Genomic DNA, 20,060 nt, shown 5'->3' on the forward strand with positions numbered 1-20,060 from the left:
TTCAATAGTATGTGAACTGTGAGCTTCCAGATGTTCAATCTGGATTTAGAAAAGGCAGAGGAATCAGAGATCAAATTGCCAACATCCATTGGATCATCAAAAAAGCGAGAGAGTTCTAGGAAAACATGTACTTCTGCTTTATTGACTATGCCAAAGCCTTTGACTGTGTGGACCACAATAAACTGTGGAAAATTCTTAAAGACATGGGAATACCAGACTACCTTACCTGCCTCCTGAGAAATCTGTATGCAGGTCAAGAAGCCACAGTTAGAACCAGACATGGAACAACAGACTGGTTCCAAATCAGGAAAGGAGTATGTCAGGGCTGTATATTGTCACCCTGCTTATTTAACGTATATGCAGAGTATATCATGAGAAACGCTGGGCTGGATGAAGCACAAGCTGGAGCCAAGGCTGCCGGGAGAAATAGCAATAGCCTCAGATATGCAGAAGACACCACCCTTATGGCAGAAAGTGAAGAACTAAAGAGTCTCTTGGTGAAAGAGGAAAGTGAAAAAGTTGGCTTAAAACTCAACATACAGAAAACTAAGATCATGGTATCTGGTCCTTTCACTTCATGGGGAAATAATGGATGGGGAAACAATGGAAACAGTGACAGACTTTATTTTGGGGGACTCCAAAATCACTGCAGGTGGTGACTGCAGCCATGAAATTAAAAGATGCTTGCTCCTTGGAAGAAAAGCTCTGACCAACCTAGATAGCACATTAAAAAGCAGAGACATTACTTTGCCAACAAAGGTCCATCTAGTCAAAGCTTTGGTTTTTCCAGTAGTCATGCTTGGATGTGAGAGTTGGACTGTAAAGAAAGCTAAGTGCTGAAGTATTGATGTTTTTGAACTGTGTGTGTCGAGAGTCCCTTGGACTGCAAGGAGATCCAACCAGTCCACATCCTAAAGGAATATTCATTGGAAGGACTGATGCTGAAGCTGAAACTCCAATACTTTGGCCACTGATGTGAAGAACTGACTCATTTGAAAAGACCCTGATGCTGGGAAAGATTGAAGGTGGGAGCAGAAGGGGCTGACAGAGGATGAGATGGTTGGATGGCATCACTGACTCAATGGACATGAGTTTGAGTAAACGGGAGTTGGTGATGGACAGGGAAGCCTGGTGAACTGCAGTCCATGAGGTCGCAGAGAGTCGGACACGACTGAGTGAACTGAACTGAACTGAGATGGTAACAAAACTTTAAGACGGTAAGGGCAGGAACCATATTTATTATGTTGATAATCATATCTTCAGGCTAGTACAGTACTTGGCACAGCAGTTCCTGAGTGAATAAAGGATACCCCCTACCCTCATCTGTGAGTCTGTATGTAATAGGTATACATAAGTGTGTGTGTGTGTGGCTATGGAGATATATGTAAATATATAATCTCATAACATTGCTCTAGGGTCTTGAACACACAACATTAAGCAAGGGCACTAAACCACAAGTGAGGGAAGGAGTGGTTTTTTCTTTCTCTTCCCCAGATTACATCATGTGAGTTGTAGATACATGAAAGGGTGAGTCTCATCCCTTTTTCTAGGCAGCAGCTTAAAGCTGGAAGGCCACCTGTCACTGAAGGCAAAGTTACAACCTCAAAACAAGTAATTACCTTGTTAACCTAGAAAGAAGCATGAGCCTTTCTGTCTTGTGGTATTTCCTCTAAGAAGCTATAGAATCATATCCTATAGATAAAAATTTGGATGAACATTATCTACATGAGAAATCCTGCATGTCTGTGATAAAGCCTTTGACCTGGAGGCCTTGTTGTTGTTGTTGAGTCTCTCAGTTGTGTCTGACTCTTTGTGACCCCATGAACTGCAGCATGCCAGGCTTCCCTGTCCTTCACCATCTCCTGGAGCTTGCTCAAACTCATGTCTGTTGAGTCGATGATGCCATCCAACCATCTCATCCTCTGTCATCCCCTTCTCCTCCTGCCCTCAGTCTTTCCCAGCATCAGTCTTTTCTGATGAGTCGACTCTTTGAAACAGGTGACCAAAATATTGGACTTCAGCATCAGTCCTTCCAATAAGTATTCAGGACTGGTTTCCTTTAGGGTTGTCTGGTTTGATCTCCTTGCTCTCCAAGGGACTCTCAAGAGTCTTCTCCAACACCACAGTTCAAAAGCATCGATTCCTTGGTGCTCAGCCTTCTTTATGGTTCAACTGTCACATCTATACATAACTACTGGAAAAACCATAGCTTTGACTATGTAGACCTTTGTTACAAAGTAATATCTCTGCTTTTTAGTATGCTGTGTAGGTTTGTCATACACTTTTTTCAAGGAGCAAGCATCTTTTAATTTCATGACTTGCAGTCACCATCTGTAGTGATTCTGGAGCCCAAGAAAATAAAATCTGTCACTGTTTCCATTGTTTCCCCATCTATTTGCCATGAAGTTTTGGGACCTGATGCAATGATCTTAGCTTTTTGAATGTTGAGTTTTAAGCCAGCTTTTTCACTCTCCTCTTTCACTTTCATCAAGAGGCTCTTTAGTTCCTCTTCACTTTCTGCCATAAGGGTGGTGTCTTCTGCATATCTGAGGTTATTGGTATTTCTCCTGGCATTCTTGATTACAGTTTGTAATTCAGCTAGCCCAGCATTTTGCATGATGTACTCTGCATATAAGTTAAATAGGCAGGGTGACAATATACAACCTTGACAACTCCTTTCCCAATTTAGAACCAGTCCATTGTCCCTTGTCCAGTTCTAACTGCTGCTTCTTGACCTGTGTAGGTTTCTCAGGAGGCAGGTAAGGTAGTCTGGTATTCCCATGTCTTTAAGAATTTCCCACTGTTTATTGTGATCCACAGTAAGGTGTACCTTCTTTAACACTGCCCTTCTTTGAGATTAGAATGAAAACTGACCTTTTCCAGTCCTGTGACCACTTCTGAATTTTCCAAATTTGCTGGCATATTGAGTGCAGCACTTTCACAGCATCATCTTTTAGGATTTGAGATAGCTCAATGGGAATTCCATCACCTCCACTAGCTTTGTTCATGGTAGTGCTTCCTAAGGCCCACTTGACTTCATACTCCAGGATGTCTGGGTCTAGGGTGAGTGATCACACCATCATGGTTATCTTTGTCATGAAGATGTTTTTTGTAGAGTTCTTCTATGTATTCTTGCCAGCTCTTCTTAATATCATCTGCTTTTTTTAGGTCTGTACTATTTCATTTATTATGCCCGTTTTTGCATGAAATGTTTCCTTCATATCTCTAAAGACATGGGAATACCAGACCACCTTACCTGCCTCCTGAGAAATCTGTATACAGGTCAAGAAGCAACAGTTAGAACTGGACACAGGACAATGGACTAGTTCCAAATTGGGAAAGGAGTTCGTCAAGGTTGTGTATTACTTAAAGAGATCTCTAGTCTTTCCCATTCTACTGTTTTCCTCTATTTGCATTGATCACTTAGGAAGGGTTTCTCATCTCTCCTTGCTATTTTTTGGAACTCTGCATTCAGTTGGGGATATTTTTTGTTTTCTCCTTTGCCTTTTGCCTCTCTTCTCAGCTACATGTTAGGCCTCCTCAGACAACCATTTTGCCTTTTTGCATTTCTTTTTCTTGATTATGGTCTTGATCACTGCCTCCTGTCGCAAACCTCTGTCCATAGTTCTTCAGGGACTCTGGCTATCAGATCTAGTCCCTTGAATCTGTCACTTCCACTGTATAATCCTAAGGGATTTGATTTAGGTCATACCTGAATGGCTATGGCTGCTGGTGCTTTTCCCTGCTTTCCTCAATTTAAGCCTGAATTTGGCAATAAGGAGTTCATGATCTGAGCCACAGTCAGCTCCCAGTCTTGTTTTTGCTGTCTGTATAGAGCTTCTCCATCTTCAGCTGCAAAGAATATAATCAGTCTGATTTCAGTACTTTCCATCTGGTGATGTCCATGTGTAGAGTCGTCTCTTGTGTTGTTGCAAGAGGGTGTTTGCTATTGAAAGGTTGAATCACACAAAGACACCGGGGTTCTTGGCCTCCGGAGGAGAAGAATTCAATCCGGGGCCAGAGACGAGGCTGGATCGCTCAGAGCTTTTGTGCAATAAAGTTTTATTAAAGTATAAAGGAGATAGAGGACGCTTCTGACATAGACATCAGAAGGGGGTAGAAAGAGTACCCCCTTGCTAGTGTTAGCAATGGAGTCATATACTCTCCAATGAATCCAAAGAATGTCTGGAGGTTGTAACCTCCAGACCTACTCCCATAAATTACATTTTAAAATAACAGAGTTGGCCAGAAGGTTTAATCCAAAGACTGTCCTCAGGCAGGATACATTATTGTTATATAATCCTAAGGAATGTAGAGGAAAAAAGTAAAAAGTTTGTCTTTTCTTCCTCCTTGAATATTCCAGACCTCTCTCTCCTTAGGGACCCCTAGACTTCTTATCAACCTGCCTAGGAAATGACTCTCTCACTATGACCAGTGTGTTCTCTTGGCCTTTACACTACTTCATTTTGTACTCCAAGGCCAAACTTGCCTGCTACTCCAGGTATCTCTTGACTTCCACTTTTGCATTCCAGTCCCATATGATGAAAAGAACATCTTTTGGGGTGTTAGTTTTAGAAGGTCTTGTAGGTCTTCATAGAACTTTTCAACTTCAGCTTCTTTAGCATCAGTGATTGGGACATAGTCTTGGATTACTATGATACTGAATGATTCTCCTTGGAAATGAACAGAGATCATTCTGTCATTTTTTGAGATTGTACCCAACTACTGCATTTCAGACTGTTTTGTTGACTGAGAGATACTCCATTTCTTCTAAGGGATTCTTGCCAACAGTAGTAGATAATAATGATCATCTGAATAAATTTGCCCATTCCAGTCCATTTTAAATCACTAATTTCTAAAATTTGAATGTTCACTCTTGCCATCTCCTGTTTGACCACTTCCAATTTACCTTGATTCATGGACCTAACATTCCAGGTTCGTATGCAATATTCTTCTTTACAGCATCAGACTTTACTTCCATCACCAGTCACATCCACAACTGGGCATTGTTTCTGATTTGGCTCTGCTTCATCATTCCTTCAGGAGCTATTTCTCCGCTCTTCTCCAGTAGCATATGGGGCACCTACCGACCTGGGGAGTTCATCTTTCAGTGTCCTGTCTTTTTGCCTTTTCATACTATTCATGGAGTTCTCAAGGCAAGAATGCTGAAGTGGATTTCCATTCCTTTCTCCAGAGGACTACATTTTGTCAAAACTCTACACCATTACCGGTCCATTTTGGGTGGCCTTACATGACATGACTCATAGTTTCATTGAGTTAGACAAGGCTGTGATCCATGTGATCAGTTTGGTTAGTTTTCTGTGATTGTGATTTTCATTCTTTCTGCCCTCTGATAGATGAGGATAAGAGGCTTGCAGAAGCTTCCTGGGGGCCTAGGAATGTATTAAGTTGGTGCAAAAGTAATTGCAGTTTTGTATTGTTGAACTTTGCTGTTTGATACTGGAGTACATTCTTAAATGTGGTTATGTTATACACATTTTAATGTGAATTTCTTGCTTTTATATTTTTCACTAAAGACTTCTTACTGTATATTTTATATTTATTTAAAACTCACAAAATGATATTAAACAAAAAGCAAATTTGAGCAATTTTATTATTCAAATTCAAAATAGGTTGTGAAGCAGCAGAGACAACTTGCAACATCAATGCATTTGGCTCAGGAATTGCTAATGAATGTTCAGTGCAGTGGTGGTTCAAGAAGTTTTGCAAAGGAGATAAGAGCCTTGATGAGGAGTGTAGTGGCCTGCCATCAGAAGTTGACAGTGACCAGTTGAGAGGATCATTGATGCTGATCCTCTTACAACTACACAAGAAGTTGCTGAAGAACTCAGCATTGACCATTCTACAATTGTTGGACATTTGAAGTAAATTGGAAAGGTGAAAAGGCTCTGTAAGTGGGTGCCTCATGAGCTGACCGAAAATTTTAAAAAAATTGTTGTTTTGAACTGTCATCTTCTCTTATTCTGTGCAAAAACAATGAACCATTTCTCAATTGGACTGTGACATGTGACGAAAAGTAGATTTTATACAACTGACGATGACCAGCTCAGTGGTTGGACTGAGAGGAGGCTCCAAAGTACTTTCCAAAGTCAAACTTGCACCAATAAAAGATCGTGGTCACTGTTTGGTGCTCTGCTGCCCATCTGATCCACTACAGCTTTGTGAATTCCAGTGAAACCATTACATCTGAGAAGAATGCTCAACAAATCGATGACATACACTGAAAACTGCAGCACTGGCATTGGTCAATAGACAGGGCCCAATTCTCTGCAACGATGCCCAACTACATGTTGTACAACTAAGCAAAGTTGATTGAATTAGGCTATGAAGTTCTGCCTCATCTGCCATATTCACCTGACTCTCGCCAACCAACTACCAATTCTTGAAGCATCTTGAAAACTTTTTGCAGGGAAAATGCTTCCACAACCAGCAGGAGGCAGAAAATGCTTTCCAAGAGTTCGTCAAATCCCAAAGCATAGATTTTTATGCGAGAGGAATAAGCAAACTTATTTCTCATTGGGAAAGATGTGTTGATTGTAATGGTTCCTATTTTGCTTAATAAAGATGTGTTTGAGCCTAGTTATGATTTAAAACTCATGACCTGAAACTGAAATTATGTTTGCACCAACCTAATAAAATACTCTGTGCACCAATCAATCTCCAGCCTCTCTGCTGTCTTTGTGACCCCACTGAACTTCTGACCCCTTCCCAGCAAGCTGGAACCATCTCCTTCTGCACTGAGCCTGTCAGCAAATCTAGCCCAGTTCTTAGGTCTTTGATAGCATGTTACTCTACACCCCAGTCTCCTGTAATCTCTTCATGGTGCCCCTTTCCTTACCTTCGGGGCAGACAGTTTTCAGAGGAAAGACGAGTCTGATCGTGAGTGTTCCAGTGCAGAACTGTAGAAGTTCAGCCTCTGCATTCATCCTGTCTAGTTTCAGAGCAAAGTGCTGCCTTCTCTATAAGTTCAATCCGTTCTGCTTTGTTTTAGGCCCCCTCTGGTGGAGGACTGGCCTTACTGAACCTTTCCCTGTTTTGTGTTCTAGCTCATTCCCTGCGCCTCTACACCAGCTTCACTGCAGGGGGAGGGACATGGTCGGCCTCCCTGTCAGGCTGTCAACTGAATAAATACACACAGTGAGACTTGTGAGTGAAGTTTTATTTGGGGCAAAATGAGGACCATAGTTCAGAAGACAGCCTGTCAGATAGTTCTGAGGAATTGTTCCAAAGAGCTTGTTGGGGTCAGGGCTGGGGTGTAGTATATGTGTGATTTTGGTGAAGGAGGTGCATGAAATCAGGGACATGTTTTGGCATAGGGTTGCTACTGGTCACAAGGAGCAGACATCTTTGTTAACGATCGTAGTGCTTTTCTAAGCTATGAAAGGATGCAAGAAATTGAGCTCATAAAATCTTCTCCTGAACATATCAAACTGCCTGAAAGCCTGTTCTGCCAGTTTTCCCAGAGCACAGAGGGCCTCCCTCATTCCTGATCTCTGCCCTGAACTCCTTTCAGGGGTGTGGAAGGGCAGCGACTGCAGTGGCTGGTGACCTCATCCTTGTAGAGGCAGATAGCGGACAACAAGTTTTAGATGAGCCTACCAACCAGACTCGTTTTACCCAAACTATTCAAAACTGCTATTCCTGTGTCTCTGAGATGCTTCTCTGGTGACGCAATCATGCATTTCTTTATCTGAGTCACCAAGTTGATCTCTTTGCTGTGCAACTAGAGGAATCAGAAAAAGCTTGGTCCTCGCTGCCTTACCTAGATTATTACAACAGTGTCTTGACTGGTTGATATCCCTTTAATCTTTCTCTCTTTAAAAACTCTCTAGAGGCCTCTGCTCCCCAGCACAGAAGGGACAGTGGTAGGCCTAGCACTAGTGACTAGTCAGCCTGGATATACTGGCGAAGAGACACATACATTGGATATTACATGCCATGGATATTTCTTGCTGTTGGAGATCATATAAGCATGGAAAAGGGGGACACTGGAAAGAGCCCTGAGGTGTTGGATTGGCATTGGAGGGAGTATGATGTGTACAGATCATATGCTTAGTTCCCAGATCTTGCTCCTAAATACCATTCTCCAGTTAAAGGAACTAGGGATCTTTGAGAAATAGTTGACTTCAGGGCTGGAGAAGTGAAAATACAACATGAGCCTGAAATACTTCATTGTGCCAAAAAGTAAGAAAATTATCAAATTGAGTGGTGTCAAAGGACACATGACAACACATGACAACATATGGCAACATATGACAACATAAGGCAACAGGAACAACAACCCCTGATTAAATCTGGGTAATTTGGCAAATAGATGGGGAAACAGTGGAAACAGTGACTGACTTTATTTTGGGGGGCTCCAAAATCACTGTGGGTGATTTTGTGACTGCAGCCATGAAATTAAAAGATGCTTGCTCCTTGGAAGAAAAGTTATGACCAACCTAGACAGCCTATTAAAAAGCAGAGACATTACTTTGCCAACAAAGATCCTCTAGTCAAAGCTATAGTTTTTCCAGTAGTCATGTATGGATGTGACAGTTGGACTGAAAAGATAGCTGAGCACTGAAGAATTGATGCTTTTGAACTGTGGTGTTGGAGAAGACTCTTGAGAGTCCCTTGGACTGCAAGGAGATTCAACCAGTCCATCCTAAAGAAAATCAGCCCTGAATGTTCATTGGATGTGGAAGCCAAAACTCCAATACTTTGGCCACCAGATGCGAAGAACTGACTCATTTGAAAAGATCCTGATGCTGGGAAAGATTGAAGGTAGGAGGAAAAGGGGACGACAGAGGATGAGATGGGTTGGATGGCATCACCGACTCAATGGACTTAAGTTTGAGTAAGCTCCAGGAGTTGGTGATGGACAGGGAGGCCTGGCGTGCTGCAGCCCATGGGGTCGCAAAGAGTCGGACACAAATGAGCAACTGAACTGAGCTGAATTTGAGCAGCAAAGTCAAGAATGATGTTGACAGATTACTATCCAGTGAGTAAAACCCATGAGTCTATGCCGAGGTAGGTAGACAAGCGAGTGTTGAATGTGTAGAAATAAATAATTGGGAGTGATGAAAACTGAAAAATCACCATTTAGCAGTCATAGTGGGGCTAGAGTAAGTGATCAGTGGAGGCCAAGGATGGTAGGTGGAGGCTTTAATACATGTCACAAGGTACTCTTCAATCTCAAAGGGAAAAGTTTTTGACAGATGTGACCCAGTGCAGGTGGGGCCAGGGTGGAATTTTGCATCCTGACTCCACAAGAGAGGAGCAGAGCAGCATGCCTGGGGCATTTCTGCCAGAAAGCTTAGTCCCAGTGTGGCCTGGGAGCTCACCAGACAGATGGGATGTTCAGGTGCCCTTTTTCATACTGAGAAACTAATTATCTCAGATCCCAGGAGACTGAAAAGGCACAACTGCATGCAGTGTATGCTCCAGAGTGGGACCTGGGCCACAAAGGAAATACTCCAGGGACAGCCTGTGGATTAGATAGTAGAGCTGTATCAGTCTTTACTTCTTGAGTGAGAGGACTGCGGGGCAGAGGTTGTCCTTATTTTGGGGAAATAGGCAATGGAGTATTTCAGGGTGATGAGCAGTCATATCTGAAACCCTTTGTCAGATGACTCAGAAAAAGACTAATGATGATGGGTAAGCTCAGCTGGTAAAGAATCCGCCTGCAATGCAGGAGACCTTGGTTCGATTCCTGGGTCTGGAAGTTCCCCTGGAGAGAGGATAGGCTGTCCACTCCACTACTCTTGGGCTTCCCTTGTGGCTTAGATGGTAAAGAATATGTGTGCAATGTGGGAGACCTGGGTTTGATCCCTGGGTCTGGAGGATCCCCTGGAGGAGGGCATGGCAGCCCACTCCAGTATTCTTGCCTGGAGAATCCCCCTGCATAAAGGATCCTGGTGGGCTACAGTCGATGGGGTCACAAAGAGTCAGACACAACTTAGTAACTAAGCACAAGTGTGTGTGTGTGTGTGTGTGTAGAGAGATGCTAAATGAGAGATGGGGTCAGACGAGGAGAGCACATGCTGTTGAGGTTCACAGTAGGGATCTGGTGGTGGAGACTTTTGTGCTCAAATATTTCCTCCAAATTTGAAATTATTTCAAAAATTATTTTTGAAAGTCCCTGTTTCTATCAAATGGCCAATTTTAGTGCAAGTTTGATTGAATATCGCCCCTGCTTATAAACTGTTTCCTTTTCTTCCCCTGTGAAGTTAAAGACTTTCTTCAGAGCAAGCAGAGCTCTTCAGAGATCTTCAGAGTGCAAGTTTGATTGAATATCGCCCCTGCTTATAAACTGTTTCCTTTTCTTCCCCTGTGAAGTTAAAGACTTTCTGCAGAGCAAGCAGAGCTCTTCAGAGTCTGAGCTGCGTCTCGTCTTACCCCCTTACCCAGGGTCTGCACCCTGCATGCTCACATTGCTCCCCACTTGCTCTCGCCAAACCTCACTGTTGTGTCTCTGTCTCTCCACGCCTTTGCACCTGCACTGCTGTCCTCTGTGTCTGGACTTTTTCCTTCTGTCTTTATGCAAAACTCCCATGCATCTTTCAAAACCTGATTTGTATGTCTCCACCTCTGAGAAGCCTTTTGTTGTAGTGAGTTAATCTTGTTTATACTTTATGCTTGTCTCCATGATGAAACTTATCTACTGAATACAGCTCGGCCCTCAGGAGCCCTGAGGCAGCTCTGTGCCTTTGAGGGGAGCCCTGGTGTTCATGGGGAAGTCTGAATTAGGCAGTACACTTTAGAGCTCCCAACTGAACCATGTATTGAGTCACAAGCCCTCTTTCAGTGTTTACCAGTAATGAAGATGGGTTTGCATGACCTCTCTGGGCCCTCTGCTCAGGTGTAGGAAGGCAAGTGAAGTGTTAGCTGAGTCCTCTTGGAGGGCCTTACCTGAGATCCTCTCCAAGTTCATTGCGGCTCTAGGACGCAGGTCCTGATTTGTGGGGCTGACAGTCAGGGCCCTCCCCATGTGGCAGCTCGCTTTATCTTCTCAGGACAGCAGGAGTGTCTCTCTGAAGTGTCACCTCCTTTGCTGTTAGACCCACTCAGGGCAGTCTCCTTTTTGACTTAGCTGTTTAGTAAGTTAGCTTTGGGTGTGAAATCCCTTCACATTCTCAAGGAGAGGGGACCGTGGAGTCGAGGGGCATTTGGGTTTCTGCCTCTATGGTCTCTTTGTGGACTGAGAGAAGAAAGGGGTGCTGATGGGCCATCTGAAATTGCAAAAGGGGATCCAAGTATGGTTTCATATGTTTGCTGCTGTTCAGTCGTGTCCAACTCTCTGTGACCCCATGGACTGCAGCCCGCCAGGCTCCTCTGTCCATGGGCTTCTCCAGGCAAGAATACTGGAGTGGGTTGCCATTTCCTTCTCCAGGGATCTTCCCAGACCATGGATCAAACCTGAGTCTCCTGGATTGGCAGGCATATCCTTTACCACTGAACCAGCAGGGAAGCCTGGTTTCCCATGGTAGCAGATGATTTATGAATTTACAAAGGAAGGCTATAATTTTGGTACTGCACCCATTTTTATTTCTAAATGCTTATAGTTTAGGCACTAGTCTATAAGAGCAATAATACCTTGGAAAAGGAAATGGCAACCCACGCCAACATTTTTGCCTGGAAAATCCTATGGACAGAGAAGCCTGGTGGGCTACAGTCCATGGGGTCACAAAAGAGTCACAGGACTTAGCAACTAAACAACAACAGAGCCTCAGTTCAGTTCAGTAGCTCAGTCGTGTCCGGCTCTCTGTGACCCCATGGACTGCAGCACGCCAGGCTTCCCTGTCCATCACCAGCTCCCGTAGCATGCCCAAACTCATGTCCATCGAGTCGGTGATGATGATAGAGCCTCGTGGTGCTCATTTTCCAGGGTGTCTGGCCTTGCAATTACAAAAGCCCATCACAGTGACAAAGATGAATGGAAAGGTTACAAGGTTTCTTTCTTGTCCAAGACACAACTGCTGGCATCACTAAGTCTCTGGAGCTCAGGGAGGTAAGTAAGAATTAGTAGGTGGAAGGATGCAGCTTAGAGAGCCCAGAGTGCAAAACTTGAATTGGGAGACAACAGACAGGGATGTCCAAACTGCTCTGATAATCCTTGTATAGCCTCAGCCCTGATCCTCAGCCTGTGGGGTTTGACTTTTGCTGCTGGCCACTCCAGATGACATCACCCTTATGGCAGAAAGTGAAGAAGAATTAAAGAGCCTCTTGATGAAAGTGAAAGAGGAGAGTGAAAAAGTTGGCTTAAAGCTCAACATTCAGAAAACTAAGATCATGGAATCTGGTCCCATCACTTTATGGCAAATAGATTGAGGAAACAGTGGAAACAGTGGCTGACTTTATTGTTCTGGGCTCCAAAATCACTGCAGATGGTGATTGCAGCCATGAAATTAAAAGATGCTTACTCCTTGGAAGGAAAGGTATGACCAACCTAGACAGCATATTAAAAAGCAGGACATTACTTTGCCAACAAAGGTCCGTGTAGTCAAGGCTATGGTTTTTCCAGTGGTCATATATGGATGTGAGAGTTGGACTGTAAAGAAAGCTGAGCACCGAAGAATTGATGCTTTTAAACTGTGGTGTTGGAGAAGACTCTTGAGAGTCCCTTGGATTGCAAGGAGATCCATTCCATCCTAAAGGAGATCAGTCCTGGGTGTTCACTAGAAGGACTGATGTTGAAGCTAAAACTTCAATACTTTGGCCACCTGATGCGAAGAGCTGACTCATTTGAAAAGACCCTGATGCTGGGAAAGATTGAAGGTAGGAGGAGAAGGGGATGACAGAGGATGAGATGGTTGGATGGCATCACCGACTTGATGGACATAGATTTGGGTGAACTCCAGGAGTTGGTGATGGACAGAGAGGCCTGGCATGCTGTGGTTCATGGGTTTGCAAAGAGTCGGACACGACTGAGCAACTGAATTGAACTGAACTCTGCTTCCTAACATGCTGCAGTCCACGGGGTTGCAAAGGGTTGGACTTGACTTGGCGACTGAACAACAACTCTGCTTCCTGCAGTGAACCTGCCTCTCTCATTAACTTCCAGGTTGGAAAAAAAATTAAATCAAAATTTCCAGTCAAATAAACTAGATTGAACAACAACAACAAAACCAAAAAAGAGTGGCAATAATAAAAATGTCAATAACTGACATTTATTGACTGCTCAGTTTTGCAGGTACAGATGCTCAGTACTATATAGAATTACTCGTTCAGCCCTCATGATCCCTGCAGAGTAGGTGCCCTGTGATCCCGCTTCTATGCAGGTGGTAAAACACCCTGCTAGTGACTTGAGCTCAGACTTCTCACCTGCCCTTAGTTAACACCGCAGGCAAGTTTCACATTCACACACCTCAGTGACACTATTGTGATGTGAATTCTGTAACAAAGTTATTACTGTGGGGAAAAAAGTTTTGTTTTTACCACAACCTGCCAGAGTTGAACATACATTCCTATTTTTATTTATTTTTTGGCTGCACTGAGTGGCATGAAGGATCTTAGTTCCCACACCCCCCTACAGTTGAAGCTCTGAGCCTTAACCACTGGACTGCCAGGGGAGTCCAGAACATACATTTTTAAATTACAGGGACGAGGACATGGGGGACTGTGGCAGAAGAAGCAGACAGAGATGGAGCAGAGGCGGCACTGGGGGAAGCAGCGGTGAAGCTGCAGATCCAGGCAGAGAAGCGGCCTGTGCGAAGGCCGCCAAACCCCACCTGGTCTCGTGCTCCACTGGCCCAGGCTTCAGCTGCAGCTTTCTCTTCCCGTGTTAAGCACTGGTCACTGCCCAATCTAATGCTTTCCATCTTTGCATCAAACCTTCCAAGGCCCTGGACAAATTCCACCCCCGCCCCCCCGCACCCCAGGCTCACCTGCCATCCACCCATGGCATGTCCCCGGCCCCTACTCACACACCCTGTGCTCCAGACATGCACTGCCTGGAGTGGAAGCCACTGGCCACCTGGGGCTGGGAGCCCAGGAAATGGGGCCAGTCTGAACCAAGGTGTTGTGTCAGTATAAAAAACACACTGCATTTCAAGGACAGTATAAAAAAAGTATAGAACAACTCAATATTTTAAATATATATTCTATGACAAAATGGTAACACTTGGTATATACTTGGTTAAATACTAGATTTAATTATATTTGATTTCATCTGTTTTTCACTTTGTAAAATGTGGCTACTAGATAATTTATAATGACTCTGTGGCTCATATTTCTATTGGATAGCTCTGCTTTAGATAAGTTATTACATTTCCTAAACCCTCCAAAGCCTTCCCTCCCTTCCTCTGCACTTGCACCCACATTTGTTTTTGCCTAAGATGTTCTCTGTGGGTCTCTGCCTGTAGGTTGTTTGTGCTTCAGGGTCCACCTAAAGGAGGCCCTTCCCAAACTCATTCCTTTCCTCCAGGAAGACTTTGTCACCTCTTCAGTCACTGTGTTTTTATGAGTAGTTGTTACACTTTCATGTTGTTTAATTATTGTTTGCAGTTATGAGCAACTGGAGGTTCAGGCAGCGTTTTTTAAGAAACATTTATTTGGATTGCCAGGTCCTAATTGTGGTGTGCAGGATCTTTGATCTTGTTACATGTGAGATCCAGGTCCCTGATGAAACCCAGGCCCCCTCCATTGGGAGTGCAGAGTCTTAGCCTCTGAACCACCAGGGACGTCTCCCAGGCAGTGTTTTATTTATCTGTCTTCAGCAGTCTGAGTTCCCATGTCATCAAATGAACTAGAGTGTCATCTAGTGAATAAAGTGATAGAAGAACTATCACAAGATAAAGTGTGATTGGCAAATGAATTGTTTAGGAAAGAATTCTTCTAAGAGGTCCAAGGAGATAAAAACTGTTAACTTCCTCTATGGACATTTATTTGGCACATATGGTGGGGAAGGTGAGAGACGGGAGATCGCATTTGCAAAGACCTGTGAATATGGTGCATCTGAGGAACCCTAAGTCAGTCTGCTTGATGACAAAGAGTGCAACTGGGTGAGAGCCAGATGGAGTCAGCAGCAGGGGGCTGAAGTGCATCACCTGTTGGGTTGCTGGCTGCAATGGACGATGGATTGGTCAGAGCTGGAGAGGGAAAGGATGAGGAAGAGAGTTAAGACACAATGATCGTGACAGGAGTGTATGACTACTCTCAAGAGGGGAGAGAGGAGTGCCAGGGCCAGGCCAGGTCATTCATGCAGTGGGCGTGTCCATGACTTCATCTAACGCTGTAGCTGACCGCCTTATCCTCAAGGCTGAAGCCTTTCCAGTATCAGCTGTTTTCTCAGCTGACAAAGACAGATCCAGTGGTTAAGAGAATTAACTTTGCTGTCAGATCATCCCCCAGCCTAGCTTCGAGCTCAGGCAACTAAATTAATCTTTCTGGCCCTCAGGCTCATTCTCTGAAAAACAGTAACATGCCTGTCTCACAGGAACACTAGGAGAATTAAATGAATTATCAAGGGGAAAATTTTCAGTTTGGTGCCTCCTTTGGAGCAGTCCCTAAGTAAATCATAGCTATCACTGAAATTACCTTTCCTATTCTTGTTTCCTGTTTGGGTCTTCCTAAATGCTGTAGTGAAAATGAAAAAGGTAGTACTGGAAAGTTCAAAACCAGAGAACAATTAAATATAAAAGGCTGATTGGATCTGATACTAATTCCTTCGGCAAGCAGCCAAGAAAACGGCTTTTATATCTGAAGGGAAGTAGATCCATAAACCATAACAGTATGTGACTCAAAAACACAACGTCTGCAAAATTGCATATCTACAGCAAAACCATGACATCAAAATTGTTCAGTTAAGTCACGTCCAACTCTCTGTGATCCCATGACTGCAGCACACCAGGCTTCCCTGTCCTTCACTCTCTATCAGAGTTTGCTCAAATTCAAGTCCATGGAGTTGGTGATACCATCCATCCATCTCATCCTCTGCCACACTCTTCTTTTGCCTTCAGTCTTTCCCAGCATCAGGGTCTTTTCCAATGAGTTGGCTCTTCCCATCAGGTGGTCAAAGTACTGGAGCTTCAGCATCAGTCCTTCCAATGTATTCAGGGTTCATTTCTTTAGGATTGACTGGTTTGATCTCCTTGCAGTCCAAGGGACTCTCGAGTCTTCTCCAACACCACAGTTGAAAAACATCAATTATTTGGTCTTCAGCCCTCATTATGGTCCCTTCATGGATCACAGCCTTGTCCTGGGGAAGGGGCTTAGGCAATTCAACAAAGTTATAAGCCATGCTGTGCAAGGCCAACCAAGATGGATGGGTCATAGTAAAAAGTTCTGACAACACAAAACATGGTCCGCCAGAGGAGGGAATGGCAAACCACTCCAGTATTCTTGTCCTGAGAACCTCATGAACAGTATGAAAAGGGAAAAAAAACATCAAAAGTACAGGCCCCCTAATAACACGCTCACGGATGCGCTCCTTAGCACAAGATTTGAGTCCTCTCTTTCTCTCTACCGGTAAGTGAAATCCTTTCTAAGTAACACTTGCAGGCTAAACTGACGCGAAACACTTCGCAGAATCAGAGCTAAATGTCAGTTACAATGTGCCTCACGGGAGTAGGACCCATTCCTCTCTAGTCTTGCATGCTTAAGGTTGGCTTTTATGTTAACCTTAAAATAATTGTGATACAATATTATAAACGTGAGGTGCAGACTAGTGCCTTCATATCTCATTCCCCTTGTCGCCCGTTTTGTGTAAAAGTTGAGTCTTTCAACAAATACTTTTTCAGACACTTGTGATCCCGCCCAGTAGCAAAGGGCAATCACGGGCAGAGGAACTCGAGCAGTGCGAGCCTCCGCGGAAGGAGAGCGCCCTCCGCCGCCCGTCCGGACCGAGGCTGGGTTCCGCTCCACTTCAAAAGGCGGGTTTGCCCGTTTCCCTGCAGCAGCTCCCGTTCTGCTCGGCTGCGTTCCCGCCAGAGAGCCGCTGGGCCGAGCTCCGGCCGCGCTCAGCCCTGCTCCGCACTCCTTACCCCTCCTCGGGCCCCACGGGAATAACGGCCCGGCTGTCGCTCAGGGCTTTCCGGGCCCGCCGGTCAGTTGCTAGGAGACAGGAGGGCGCAGGCGCGCTGGGGCGGCCGCGGGGCACGCCCGGCCGGCGGTCTCTCGGTGCTCTACTGCCCAGTCTGTCGGTTGCTAGGAGGTAGGGCGGCGCAAGCGCGTTAGGGGAGGCCGCGCAGCTGCGCCGTCTACCAGTTGCTAGGAGGAGGGGAAGCGCAGGCGCGCTGGGGGCGGCCGCGGGGCACGCTGGGCCGGCGGTCGCTCGGTGCTCAGCTGCCCCGCCTGCAGGTTGCTAGGAGGCGGGACGCCGGCTGGGGGTGCGGGAGCCAGAGAGTCTCTTCTCCGGCCTGGCCGGCAGGAGGGCAGCGCGGCCTCTGGGGCCTGCGCGCGGCGATGGAGCCCGGGAAGGTGGGTGCGGACGCCACGCCGGAAAGCCCGTGCCCGCCGGGGCCGCCCCCTCCTCGGGGGCGGGAGGCGCCCCGGAGCTGCGCTGTTTGACTGTAGGAAACTTACCGACGTGTCTTATTTCCCAACGGATACATCGGGGCAGTACGAGTAGGGCTGGATGAGGTTCTAGACGTTAAAGTGCTCAGGACGGTGTTACTAGCTCAGTAAATGAGCTATCTCGTTCTGCTTGTGTGTGGATTCCCGTAAAAGATGAGTTAGTTTTCATGCATTTCCCTCCTTTTTTTTTTTTTTTTTTTGTCTTCTGTCATTCACTTTTATCGTGTTAGTAGTATCGATTAGGAGTTAGCGCATCAACTTCCTGACTTCTGTCATCTTCTGCCCGGGTTCTTTACATTTTCATAAGTTATTCTGTAACCTTTTTCCTCTGATTTGTTTATAGGAAGTTTTAAAAGTTGTGTTAACCAAACTGTAGAAAAGGAGACTTGATTGAGGTTAAAACATGTCTATTTGGCCTATGTTACTACTGCAGCTTGGGAGATACAGATTCAAGCTCTTGAACTGTGTTCCCTGATTGCAAAGTGGGAGAGGGTTATAAAGGCAAGAATTTACAATGTTACATTTAGCTGCTTGAGTTGCTTGTCAGGAATTATCACTGGAGCTGGGAGGAGATGAGGGCTTGCTTGGGGTCCTTGCAGCTGGTAAGTGCTGTTCTGATCGCTGTTGGTGATCTTAGGTGTGGTGCTGTTCAGAGAAAGTTCAATTTCTCAATGCTGCGGGGTAGGGTCTGAGGCCCGATCCTCAATGGTCACCCCTTTTGTTTGCCTGAACTGGGGGGTCACTCCATTATAATGTCTGTTTGTCATTGGTTGTCATATCGTGATTGTATAAGCAGAGTTCACACAGAGTCCACTGCGGAGCTAGGTTGTGTGATTGGACCAAGGGAAGAAGTGCACTTTTGCTGCTCAAAGAGCGATGTGGGCATGTATATACCTATATATATGTAAGCAGGACAGGTTCGTTTGTATATAAGTTACACTTGGATAAGGAGGTTGGAAGTTCTGCTGTTCAGGCATCTCTTATGGGGTTTTCCTTTGTCTTCAGGGTGCGGTTTATTCCTCTCGAGGGGGAAAAACACTGCCTCTCTACTTTATTTGCCTTTATCTGCCTCATGGGATGGGCTGAGCAGAGGGCAGGAGGCAGGGGCTCCTGGTCTGAAGCCAGTGGCCAAGCATATGCAGGGTGACACCTGGGGTTGTGATGGGCATGAGGAGCTGTGTGTCATTTTACAGTTTAAAGCATTTAAACGAGAAATTTAAAAAGGAAAGGAAGAAAAGCATCAGGATGAAGTAAGGCCCGAAGCCAGGTTTTTGTTGATGAAAATGAAAGAGGCAGCTGGAAAATCCTGGGGTCTCTGTTGATCTGTTGCCTTGTTCTTTTTTTTTTTTTTAACTTTATTGGCGTAAGTAATATAATTACAACCATTAAGAGCCCTGATCCAGTGGGTTTTCCACACTGGATCACATTTCTGCAGGTGCCTCCCGTGGGTAGAGGTCTTGGACCCCACTGCCTGCTCCAGCAGCAGTGCACACTCTCTGTCGGCTTTGGGCCATTTGTTTGGAAATGATCATGTATTAAACCTCTCTAAAGAGCAGTTAACTTGAGAGAAAATGTTTTTAAGTTCAGCAGCTGCAGGTTGTAGTGATGCTAACAGTTGCTCACCATCCTCACCATGTCTTATTGTGCACTCCTTTTGTTAAATCCACCGATTTCTCAGAAAAGAGTGCCTGTCCCACTAAGAGCAGAGAAGGATGCCCTTTCTGCTTGTGCTTTGGCAGATTCTTGACCTTGTTGCTTTTTATTTCTCCTTAGAGTGTTATGAACTGTTGTGAATTTTTCCCCTGCTTTCTTCATTTACACATCACCAGGATGTTTTTGGTGGCTGATCCATGAATGTGTTTTTGTTTTTTATTTGCACTCCATTTGCTTTAAATTTGAAACACACCAGGTCCTCCTGTATTTATGCTCTTAAGGCAGAGTTTCTCAAAGGCCAATGATGTCGTTGGGATAGGCTTATCTTGTTCTCTATAGGAAACCATCCTTGACTGGTTTCTGTCGTGGGTCTGCCTGGGGAGGTGGGGCTGGGTGTCTGCACTGGGCGCGAACCTCGGAGCAGCAAGAATACAGGGTAGCCTGTGATCATTTACGGGTAACTGAAAAAAAAAAATCTGTTTATGATACCTTTTATTCTTATAGACAGACAATAATTTCTGGCATATCAAGGATTGCCATTGACTAAAATGGCCTAATGAAAAAGCAGCTCACTGGAGTATAAAAAATTAGATGTTTTAAACTCTAAAATTAAATTCTAACTCTATACTTTTCTTTTTAGAGAAGAACCAAAGATGATACTTGGAAAGCAGATGACCTCCGAAAACACCTTTGGGTAGTATATTTTAAAGATTTGGGGAAAGAAATTTTGAGTTTGGGTCTGTGTGGACCCTGGATGGTAATCTTGGATAGCGTTACCTGGTTCTCAGCTCTGCACGGCTTTGCTCACATATGGCTCATTTCAGAGGCATTTTGACGCAGAGATAAAGCCACGTGGTTAGTTGCTCAGGAACTGTCCTGTCTGGGGTTTT

The 20,060-nt window shown here is 44.9% G+C and overlaps 1 protein-coding gene across 3 annotated transcripts in view; it reads left to right on the forward strand.

Annotated features, from left to right (window-relative positions):
* Positions 1-17,303: 17,303 nt before the first annotated feature.
* The window catches only part of DYNC2I1 (dynein 2 intermediate chain 1), a 47,260-nt gene continuing 44,503 nt past the window's right edge, over positions 17,304-20,060 (forward strand). For 2 of the 3 annotated variants that reach the window (XM_065939640.1, XM_065939636.1), the window contains exons 1-2: positions 17,304-17,421; positions 19,811-19,864. In XM_065939640.1, the coding sequence (XP_065795712.1) occupies positions 17,407-17,421; positions 19,811-19,864 (69 nt within the window). In that variant the 5' untranslated portion in view covers positions 17,304-17,406. The remainder of the gene's footprint in view (positions 17,422-19,810; positions 19,865-20,060) is intronic. The other variant, XM_065939638.1, reaches the window with a different exon arrangement.

This window comes from Muntiacus reevesi, chromosome 6 (assembly GCF_963930625.1).
Source record: "Muntiacus reevesi chromosome 6, mMunRee1.1, whole genome shotgun sequence".
NCBI lineage: Eukaryota > Metazoa > Chordata > Mammalia > Artiodactyla > Cervidae > Muntiacus > Muntiacus reevesi.